This window comes from Phocoena sinus, chromosome 13, assembly GCF_008692025.1.
Source record: "Phocoena sinus isolate mPhoSin1 chromosome 13, mPhoSin1.pri, whole genome shotgun sequence".
Lineage (NCBI taxonomy): Eukaryota > Metazoa > Chordata > Mammalia > Artiodactyla > Phocoenidae > Phocoena > Phocoena sinus.
In genome coordinates, this window is record NC_045775.1 from 78,618,278 (window position 1) to 78,630,093 (window position 11,816).

At 47.2% G+C, this 11,816-nt stretch overlaps 1 protein-coding gene across 1 annotated transcript; it reads left to right on the forward strand.

Annotated features, from left to right (window-relative positions):
- The first annotated feature begins 781 nt into the window (after positions 1–781).
- IL1B (interleukin 1 beta) lies at positions 782–8,275 on the forward strand. The gene is made up of 7 exons (XM_032653253.1): positions 782–877; positions 1,346–1,407; positions 1,948–1,996; positions 4,047–4,245; positions 4,988–5,149; positions 6,605–6,735; positions 7,465–8,275. Exons 2-7 carry the CDS (start codon positions 1,361–1,363, stop codon positions 7,675–7,677), a joined length of 801 nt encoding a protein of 266 aa, XP_032509144.1. The 5' UTR covers positions 782–877; positions 1,346–1,360; the 3' UTR covers positions 7,678–8,275.
- Positions 8,276–11,816: the final 3,541 nt, after the last annotated feature.

Genomic DNA, 11,816 nt, shown 5'->3' on the forward strand with positions numbered 1-11,816 from the left:
CTTTCAGGCAAAACACATCTCTGCATCTTAAAAAGGGAATGTGATCACGAAGCCTGACTTATTCACAATCTTTTCAAATACGTTCTCAATCCAGGCTCGTTTCACCGTTCACCAAACATTGATGGAGATTCCATATGCGATTGGCTAGGGTACCAGCACCCGGTCTGAATGGGTTGGATGAGCTTGTCTCCAAGGTTTCCCCAGCCCCATCTGGAGCCTGAACCCCTGCACTACTCTGTTTTCTCTGCTTCATCCTAGCAAGATCAAGTGTCTCCCCAGAGGCTCCCAGTAATTACTCCCCAGTAATTGACCCAGAGCCCCCAAGGTAGAAAACAGCACGCTGGGTGCAGAACTGGCAGGGTTACCGTTACTTCATTAGGCCCATTTATCCATCTCCAAGTGGGAAGGTTCCTAAACTTATGTGCAAAGAGTGAGGGAGCATTTGTATGTGTGTCTCTCCGCGTGTCTTCCACTTTACCCCAGAGATCCTAAATTAAAACGTCCTTCTAACCTAGGAAAACCCAGTATTTTTGATTGACATCAAGTGCACAATAGTTGTCAGAGAAAACAACATATATTTGCATAATGACACATCTGCAAAAATATGTCACAGCTTGCTACCACTTGTCCTTCCAAGGATTAAAGAATTATTTCAGTTTACCCTCTCCCAGAAGTTCCCATCCATCCTCTTTTTTTTTTTTTTTTTTTTAACTTGGTTGTGAAATCAGTTAACCAAACCGGGAAATTTCTCAGCTCCTCACTTCTGCTTTTGAAGGCCATAAAATAGTGAGGGAGAAACTGGCAGACAGCATACCTCTTGGAGGCACAACAGGCCACTCAGGGATTCTATTCTCTCCAGGCAGCCTTCATTGTCCAGGTACCACTTTAATTCTTCCTTATGACTAGGTCCTAAGGGAGTCTCTCTCTCTCTCTCTCTCTCCCCCCACCCGCTCACTCCCTCTCTCCCTCCCTCCCCCTCTCCCTCCCTCCTTCTCTCTGGGCCTGAGGGCTGGGCTTTTTGCACAAATGCCAGATGTACTATAATGCCATAACTTGCAAAATATTGTGGATTAATACTGCTTATCTCGCAGCTGATGTCTGAGAGCTCAGCATCAAACCTCGGCCCCAGGTCTCCTAATAAATCCACTCCTGGCTTAGGCTTGATTTAGCAAATGCTTTACTCTGGACCCAAAGGATGACTCTTTCACGCATTCACTTATACGTTCAAAGATTGCTTCTTTGCATGCCTACCAGGTACTAGATGCTGAGGGCAATTCACGTGTGAAGGCAGCCCTCGTGGGGGCTGGCGTGGCAAATGGTCACTCATTTTCTCCTCTTTACACAGGTTTCTGAAGCAGCCATGGCAACGGTACCTGAACCCACCAACGAAGTGATGGCTTACTACAGGTCAGTGGGAAAATTGGTACCAGTAATGTGAACAGGGCTCCCCTCTCAAGAGTGGAGTGTGTCATCTGTGCTCGAAGACCAGATTTGCCCCCCCCCCCAAACTGCCTCTTTCAGTGGCAAGCAGGGTTCCAAGGCAAACCTGGTTTAAAGACTGATTTCCCACTATAAGTCTGGCCTTGGCACTCATAGGCCATCTAGATGTTGCTGCAGGGACAGCCTGCAGAGGGCAAACAGGAAGGAAAGGTGCCAAGTGGACAATACAGGGGATCCCTTGCCACATTTGGCTTAAATGAGACAGAAAGCTCAGATTTTAACTGGGCTGGAAGTTAGGTTTCAGCATCCAACAGAGAGCAACGTGGGTACCTGCCCTGCCTCATTTGCTTTTCCACTGCACATCACCATGGAACCTGGCAGCTTCAGGCAGCCCTAAGGAACATGCTGTTTGCAGTTTCCTATTAACGGTGAAGATTGTTTGCAGGGAAGGAAAGATAATCTTGTCCAGGAGACATAATTGAACAATCTCTCTGTTTTTATTTATAGTGACGAGAATGACCTGTTATTTGAGGCTGACGGCCCCAAACAGATGAAGGTGAGTCCATGGGCTTAGCTCCCATCACATGAAGGGGCTCTGACTTGGGAAAGACTCAAGGAAAGGGGTCCACCTTGTTCCTATGGAATTTTGTGTTCAAATGATTTTCTCCTCTTCCAGTGAGACGGACGCAGGCTGGTCACTACGCAGCTCCCATGCCACCACAGTGGTTCACTGAGGCTTGGTGATGGTGGCCATGCTTGCAGAGGGTGAGGGGGAATTACAGTGGAGATAGCGTTTGCTGTCTCATGCTAGGAAGGAGGTCCAGGCTCCAATGCAAATTTGATTCTCCTTTTAGAAGAGGCTTTTAGCCCTAAGAGTGATGAAACTACATTAATCACTTAAGTCACACTCTGAGACCCAGAGAAGATGATCTTGAGAATGAACGTGTCTGCATCCTTTAAGGGTGGAGTTGCTTTTTGCTCCCTGGGGTGGAGCTTATGATAACAGGGCATAGATGATGTACAGAAAAAATTTAGTTGGGAGTGGCAAGAAAATTATTCACTTGCCAGTGGATCTTGGTCAAGTCATTTTACCCCTCTGATCTTCATCTTGAAAAATAAGGCTCATGAGCTGGATGATGTCAGAGACCCTAGCATCCCGCAACCTTCAGTTCTGAAATATTGTCAACAGGAGCTAAGTCTATCCCAGCAAAGGAGTATTTCTCTGACTCTTTTTTTTTTTTTGCGGTACGCGGGCCCCTCACTGCTGTGGCCTCTCCCGTTGTGGAGCACAGGCTCCAGACGCGCAGGCTCAGCGGCCGTGGCTCACGGGCCCAGCCGCTCCGCGGCATGTGGGATCTTCCTGGACCGGGACACGAACCCGTGTCCCCTGCATCGGCAGGCGGACTCTCAGCCACTGTGCCACCAGGGAAGCCCTCTGACTCTTGTCTTAACAGAGAGCCTTGCTGATGTTCCAGCTGGCTCTTCTCTTCTGTAGGCCTGATAACTTTCCCAGGGTGTCCAGCCATCACCCCAGCTAATGCACTTGTACAGATCAGCAGGCAGCTACTTCTCTCTTACTTTTTTAGTTCATGACAGCCTCCTCATCCAGTCTCAGTCTTGTTACAAGCACATTTCTTTAAAGGTTTTAAAACCAGCGTAACTGGTTTTCTCTGGCCCTGGGTGGGGTGCGACCCGGCCCTCCTCCACTGTCTCTTCCAGGAGCCTGGCTCTCCCTCATCTGGGGCCTCTGCTCTGGGCAGGAACTTATCTCGCACTCAGCTTTCCTCTGCACTGTTATTTGTCTCTTTAGCTGTCCTTCAAGCTTTTAAACCATTATCGTGCCTTGGGGGCAACCTCAGTTAGTTATACAGGTTCTCTGAATAAGGTGGAAGTGGGAACCTATTTCACGAATGGTAACCACTTTTAAAGTATTGGCAGGTTATTTATGAGAGAGCATTTGAGAGAAAAAAAAAACTTGTATAGAATAATTGTTGATTGGGCTTCCCTGGTGGCGCAGTGGTTGAGAGCCCGCCTGCCGATGCAGGGGACACGGGTTCGTGTCCCGGTCCGGGAAGATCCCACATGCCGCGGAGCGGCTGGGCCCGTGAGCCAAGTCCGCTGAGCCTGCGCGTCCGGAGCCTGTGCTCCGCAACGGGAGAGGCCACAGCGGTGAAAGCCCCGCGTACTGCAAAAAAAAAAAAGAAGAATTGTTGATTGAGCATAGATGTATTGAAAATATTATGACCATCACTGCCATGAAAAATTAACTACATAGTGTTAGTGCGTTAGATTTGCAAAAATATCAAAAGTGTAAGAAGGTATAAGTTTATAGTTAGGTGGAGCATGTGTAAAAGAGATAAGGTAGAAATGGGATTTATTCTAGAAGAATGCCATATAGGGCATCAGAAAGCCAGCGTTTTAGTTTTGGGTCTGCCTCTCTCTTGCCATGTGCCCTTGGGTAAGACACTTAACCTCTCTGGGCTGCGGAGAGATGAACGTTTATCCTTAGAAGCTCTGTTACCCCCTCCTTCGTCCTCTCTCGCGTCAAAACCAGAGTTTTCTGGCACAAGCACCTTCCCACGCTGACTTCCTTATTCTCTCTACAGTGCTGTGTCCAACACCTGGACCTCAGCTCCACGGGAGACGGGAGCATCCACCTGCAAATCTCCCACCAGCTCTACAACAAAAGCCTCAGGCGGGTGGTGTCGGTCATCGTGGCCGTGGAGAAGCTGCAGAAGATCTCCTGCTCACAGACCTTCCAGGATGATGGCCTGAGGAGCATCTTTTCACTCATCTTTGAAGAAGGTACCTAATGAGAGCTGAGGGCAGACACAAGATTGCTGGTCATTTCCTTCTCAGAGGCCGTAACCCAACAGTCAACTAAACTTCCCTAAAGCTGAAACCCTTTAAAAGTAGAAGGCCCAGCAGTGAGAGGCAAACAGAGACACCTAGAAACCCAATTAATCATCTCTTTAGTTGAAGCTATTCTTTTTTTTTTTTTAAGGAATTCTTTACTGAAAGGATGGTGTAACTGGCTAATGGCGCTATTCATCTTAAGAATGGAAGCTTTTCCAGAATATATTTAGAGTCACGCATAAAATGGTACCCAAAATGTAACATCTCAGGACACGACTGTATAAAATCCAATTTGGTGATGGTTTTAGTCTCATTTTTAGTTGTTGAAACTATTCTTAAAATAGGACCTTGATAGCTACTGATCTTTGCAAAGCACCCAATCATTCTGAGGGCTTTCACTTATGTATCTCCTGCGAGTGTCAGAATATCCCTGTTGGGCCAGTTCCATTGCCACTGCCACTTTACATAAGTAGCTCCACGGCCCATCCACAGCCAGCAATAGAGCGGAGGCTTGAACCCAAATCTTAGGGTGCCCGGCCCAGTGTTCTGACGCACCCCAGCTTCCTGCCCACCAATGTTATAATCAACCTTCGGCTGTGCATATGCTCAGATATCCTCGGAGGAACCAGATTCAGGCCTGCCCTTCCGAGCTTCCACCTAAGCTAAACGACGTCTCTGCTCCACGTTTTAGAGCCTGTCATCTTTGAAACATACGATGATGATCTTCTGTGCGATGCGGGTGTGCAGTCGCTGACCTGCAAACTCCAGGACAGAGACCAAAAATCCCTGGTGCTGGCTAGCCCGTGTGTGCTGAAGGCTCTCCACCTCCTCGCACGGGATGTGAACCGAGAAGGTACCTGGGGACACCCTGCTTCTTTTCTTGGCCTCCTGGTAGCTTGCTAATTCTCTACATTTTCAACAGAGTAGATGATTAAGGCAAATGATCAACAGCAGTGAAATAACATATAATAAAGGATATGTTTTTGTTTGGGTCCTAGCGTTGACACCAGATCGAGTCCCTCAGCGCATTTATTTTTCAGCAAGAGAGGTGACTCTGAGAAATTAGGGGGCTCAAAGCACACTCAGGACCACTGTTCAGTCAAGTCATTTAATGGTAGCGCCATGTCAGTGCTTCTTTTAGAAAGGAGTCATTTGATGGACAAGACCTAACCGCCCGTGGGTTCTTTCTTCCTGTTGTTGCAGTTGAAACTAGAATGGTGAGGAGATAATTTGTTCCCCTGCCTCATTCCCAGCCCCGCCCCCTCGCCCCTAACATATTTCCGGCCCAATACCAGATGGTTCCTTAGAGGCAGACCTTACTGACAAGCAGGAACTTATATCTCTCTACTGTCACTGGCAATTGTCTCGAGTCTGGGGGGCCCACGGGTTGTGGGAATCTGCCCAGCACTTTGCCACCATGGCTGAATCCTCTATGCAGGGGTGCGGTCCAGGGGGCAGCTGAAGGAAGCAGGCAGTTCTCTTCCAAGGCTGCTGACCTTGGAGAGAGGCATCACTGTGGGAAAGCTTCCTGGTGTCAGCTAAGCCGAGACAGCCCTGTTTCTTTAGAATTGCACTGTGAGGGTGACCTTGGGGCCTCCAAGTCAGACAGCTATGACTAAGGAAGATTAAAATGCATGTCTCGGGCTTCCCTGGTGGCGCAGGGGTTGAGAGTCCGCCTGCTGATGCAGGGACACGGGTTTGTGCCCCAGTCCGGGAAGATCCCACATGCCGCAGAGCGGCTGGGCCCGTGAGCCATGGCCGCTGAGCCTGCGCGTCTGGAGCCTGTGCTCCGCAGCGGGAGAGGCCACAACAGTGAGAGGCCCGCGTACCGAAAAAAAAAAAAAAAAAAAAAAAATGCATGTCTCTCTTTGCAGCCACTTTTCCCAGCTAAGCTCCTTTCCCAAGTTCTTCCCACTTCCTTCTCTACATTCTTGAAACAGATCCGTGCCCGATGTTTTTCCGGGACCCAGCTTTCTCTCTTTTCTCACTTTTCACGTTGATCAAATTGTTGTGCTCTTGTGGATGGACACATCACCCATCAGGGACAAGATGGCTTTCTGCAGTTTCTAAAAATCAGACCCCCTGATTCTTCATTGCCACTGTGGTGAGGCTCTGAGAAGCCCCTAGACCTTCTTTGGGGAAAAACCTGTTTCAACCAACTGAACCTGCTATGGTCTGTGAGAAGCCCCGTTACCCTGTCTGTTAAGCCACAGGAACCTTGGTGTGGGTTTCCGCAAAGGATGCTAAATTGTAAGAGTCCCTGCAGTGCTGTGTGTCCCTGACCATGAGACCCCTTTCCTCTCCCCAGTGGTTTTCTGCATGAGCTTCGTGCAAGGAGATGAAAGTAACGACAAGATACCTGTGGCCTTAGGCCTCAAGGAAAAGAATCTATACCTGTCTTGTGTGATGAAAGGTGATAGGCCCACCCTGCAGCTGGAGGTGAGTGGGTACCAGGGGCTGAAGGCCCTTCTCAGGCTCCTCTGAAGGACCCCTAGCCATCACTTTCTTCCAGGACAACTACCTCTTCCCCTTAGAAACTCTGGGAGCAGAGCTACTTGATAATTTTGCATAGATGTAAATAAGTTTAATGTGTTAAATGCATGCAACTTCTCCCACCACAGAAAATTAAATCATTATGTAGATGTTCTTGTGTCTGGCCATTGTGACCACCCAATAGATTATACATTGTTAGGGTTGCTCCACTTGTTAGATGACGTTTTGGAAACTTAATCTGCTCAGGGGACCTGTCACCTGTCATCATTTCCAACCCTCTCCCAAAATCACACCTCCCCTCACCCGCTTTCCCAGCAAAAGCTTCATTTCCAAGCTGAAGTCATTCTAGCCACAGGGCCATGAGGAAAATACAGCAAAGTCCCTGCAAACAGATACGCCTAGGAGCTTTACTCTAATTTTCACTTTTGAAAAACATTACCACCTATGTTATGCTCCCTAGCATTTGATGCTAAGTTTCAGAAAAGGATAAGGGACACCTTCAGTCACCACACAGAAACCTGGGGTTTCAACGATAACTCAGGAGTCTGGCTCCCGGGCCTGTGACCTGCGTATCCATTTTCTCTCTAGCCGACCCAGAGAATATCTTTGTCCAGATCAGAGTAGAGCGTCTGTGTCCCTGCCCTCATGAAAATGTTTATTTCTGTTTTGCTGCAGGAGGTAGACCCCAAAACTTACCCAAAGTGGAAGATGGAAAAGCGATTTGTCTTCAACAAGATTGAAATCAAGAATAGCGTGGAATTTGAATCTGCCCTGTACCCCAACTGGTACATCAGCACCTCTCAAGCAGAAGAAAAGCCCATCTTCCTAGGACGTTCCAAAGGCGGCCATGATATAACTGACTTCACCATGGAAATCATCTCTCCCTAAAGGAAGCTGTACCCAGAGTCCATATGGGCTGAGTGACCCTGAGGGCTGACAGAAGGGGAATCGAAGAGCATGGCTGCAGCCTGAACTTCACTGTTGTCTAATCAATGCCCAACTTCCCTCCGTCTATTCAGGCTACGAGACCTCCTGCCCACCAGCCAGCGGGAATAACCCCACTCTTCCCACGCTTCTTCTGCCCGTCCTCAGACCCCATCCACTGAGCCAGCCCTCTCTCACCTCTTCCACTCACTCAAAGCCAGCCTGGCAGAAACCATGGCACACTAGGTTCGGAGAAATCCTCTGTCCTTTGCACACAGCTTCTGATGAGTGACCATTTAAATATTTATTTATTTATTTATTGATGGGTTAATCTATTTAATTTAATTCAAGGGGGCCAAGAAGCAGCAGAGTCTGTGAAAAATCCTAGTCTTCTATATCTATGGAACCAATTTCATTTGGGCTAGTGTGCCGTCTTTATATCAAGTCCTTTCACTAAGCCTGAAAATATTTAAGCTCAGATCATTTCAAAAGGAATATTTATGAATGAGGAAGGATGATCAGATTGTTCAATGATTTTGAAATAAATTTCACTGAAAACAAATGTTTTGCCACGTGGTCATTGACTTGTCTTGGATCTGACGTAGAAGAGTCAAGGTAAATGGGGCCATGAGCATCCTCCCTGGGGACTCAGAAGCTCATTCCTCATCACTGAATGCGAGATACTTAGGAACATCACTGGCCAGAAAAGACCAGCCTTATACCTCTCCCTTTCGTTTCTATTGTTCATCAAAAGTATATCTGGTGGGCTTCCGTGGTGGCGCAGTGGTTGAGAGTCCGCCTGCCGATGCAGGCGACGCGGGTTCGTGCCCCGGTCCGGGAGGATCCCACGTGCCGCGGAGCGGCTGGGCCCGTGAGCCATGGCCGCTGAGCCTGCGCGTCCGGAGCCTGTGCTCTGCAACAGGAGAGGCCGCAACGGTGAGAGGCCCGCGTACCGCAAAAAAATAAATAAATATATAAAATAAAATAAAATACTCAAAGGTAATAAAGTACTTAAGGTAATAATAAATATAATTTTTTTTAAGTATATCTGGTGCGCGAGCTTCCTCTGATAAACAGGATCAACTAAAACATTATGGGGAGTAGGCATTGGTGGTTAACAGCTGCCAAGTATTTCCCTATTCGTTTATCCAACAAATATGTATTAAGCAAATGCTATGTATTAGGGGCTGGGAGTACAGAAACCGGAAAGGTAAGGCGTTCCTAGTCAGATAGCAGAGGCAGACATATACAAACAAACAAAAAAAAGTCAGCGTAACAAGTAGACAAGACAAACTATGAAAGGAGCAGCTAAGAGGGGTGACAAGATCTGCTCTGGGGGACGGAGGGCCAAGTAGGGTGACATTTCAATCAGGCCTAAAAGGATGAGCAGGAGTTTTCCACACAAAGGAGAGGAAGCGGTACTCTAGGTAGAGGGACCGGTATGAACACAGGCATGGAGGGTGTAGAAGGAGCGAGGCCAGGAGTAAATTCTCAGGATTGCAGAAGTCACCCGAAGCCAAGTCAAAACACAAAAACAAGCCAGGGGAAAAAAAGTTGTGTTCTCAGACAAAGAGATAACATGCTTACTATATAAAGAGTTCCCTCAAAACATTAGAGAAAAACAAGAACAAAAATCCACCAAAACAACAGGCAGAAATTTAACAAAACAGTGTATTAGCAGGCTGTCCACAGAAGAAGGAAATACTATCTCATCTTGGACAGAGTAAAATATGTTTGATATTACTTATAATAAGAAAGTTGAATTACCAGCATCTTGAGATACCAATGTTCTCCTATCACATTAGCAAAAATCAGAAGTTTAACTTCAGGCCCTGTTGGGAAACCTCCACTCTTTTTTTTTTGCGGTACGCGGGCCTCTCACTGCTGTGGCCTCTCCCGCCACGGAGCAACAGGCTCCGGACCCGCAGGCTCAGCGGCCATGGCTCACAGACCTAGCCGCTCTGCGGCATGTAGGATCTTCCCGGACCGGGGCACGAACCCGCGTCCCCTGCATCGGCAGGCGGACTCTCAACCACTGCGCCACCAAGGAAACCCTCGTTTCTTTTTTTTCTTTTTTTTAAACATCTTTATTGGAGTAGAATTGATTTACAATGGTGTATTAGTTTCTGCTATAGAACAAAGTGAATCAGCCATACGTATACTTATATCCCCATATCCCCTCCCTCTTGCGTCTCCCTCCCACCCTCCCTAACCCACCCCTCTAGGTGGTCACAGAGCACCGAGCTGATCTCCCTGTTGTATGAGGCTGCTTCCCACTAGCTATCTATTTTACATTTGGTAGTGTATATATGTCCACGCCACTCTCTCACTTCATCCCAGCTTACCCTTCCCCCTTCCTGGGTCCTCAAGTCCGTTCTCTACATCTGCGTCTTTATTCCTGTCCTGCCCCTAGGTTCTTCAGAACCATTATTTTTAGATTCCATATATATGTGTTAGCATATGGTATTTGTTTCTCTCTTTCTGCCTTACTTCACTCTGTATGAAAGACTCTAGGTCCATCCACCTCACTACAAATAACTCAATTTTGTTTCTTTTTATGGCTGAGTAATATTCCACTGTATATATGTGCCATATCTTCTTTATCCATTCATCTGTCGAGGGACACTTAGGTTGCTTCCGTGTCCTGGCTATTGTAAATAGAGCTGCAATGAATACTGTGGCACATGACTCTTTTTGAATTATGGAAATGCCCACTCTTGAACATTACAGGCAGGAGTGTAAATGGGTACCACTCCTATAGAGGAAAATTTGATAATAACTATAAAAATTACAAATGCGTATCCCCTACGGCCCAGCAATTTCACTTCTGGGGATTTATCCTACAAGTGGACATATACCCATGTGAAACAATGACACATGATCAAAATTATTCATTGTGTATCGCTTGTAATAGCAAAAGATGGGGAAAAACCCAAATGTCTATCAACAGGAGACTGGCTAAATGCATTATGGGACATCCATACAGTGGAATCCTCTCCAAGGTATTGTGATAACTCAAAAAGAACAGGACGGGGCTTCCCTGGTGGCGCAGTGGTGGGGAGTCCGCCTGCCGATGCAGGGGACGCGGGTTTGTGCCCTGGTCCGGGAAGATCCCACATGCCGCGGAGCGGCTGGGCCCGTGAGCCATGGCCGCTGAGCCTGCGCGTCCGGAGCCTGTGCTCCGCAACGGGAGAGGCCACAACAGTGAGAGGCCCGCGTACCACAAAAAAAAAAAAAAAAAAAAAAGAAAAGAAAAGAACAGGAGGGGCTTCCCTGGTGGTCCAGTTGTTAAGACTCTGCTTTTCCACTGCAGGGGTCATGGGTTCAATCCCTGGTCTGGGAACTAAGATCTCGAATGCCCCGTGGTGCAGCCAAATAAATAAATAAATAAGAACAAGAGTCAGTGTTTATAGGGTGCTAGCTTTTATGTAACAAACAGCAGAAGAAAATAAGGCAGTCCTTTCCAATGTCTTTTATCTGATTTCGAAAATTCTGGAAGATATGTAAGAAATTTAAAAAGTAGCCATGAGGGGTTGGGGAATAAGATACAAGGGGATGAGGGTGGGAGCAAGACATTTCTCTTAATACTTTTTATATTGTTTGATTCTTGAATCATGTGACTATATTACGTATTCAAATAAAATAGTGTTATTTTTTTTAAAGCCAGCAGGGCCACACCCCCAGCTCGGTCTGCTTCCTAACTGCAGTACAAAAGGATGGGATGGCTATGAGAAGCAAGTATCCAAGTGGTACCCATCCTCAACATGTAACTGGGTTCCTGGGAAGCGGGGAGCTGCTTTGGGGAGAAAGCACAGGTGCCCCTGGGAGCCCCAGCAGTGATACTATCCCCTTTCCTTGGTTCAGTGATACAATTCCACCCACCTCTCTGAGGTCCAAAAGGGAAGACACACCAGGCAAAATGACAAAGTGTGAAGGCACCTCACCTCATAAGGAGGCCAGATTATGAATCATCTCTGTGAGAGAAAATTCGTACCTCCATTTTGGAGAAAACATTGACAGTGTCTAATTTATTTCTAACGTGACTTACTGTTCCACTATTTGGTGTCTTCCCTAAAGAAACAAATTTCAGGAGGTTTACTTTA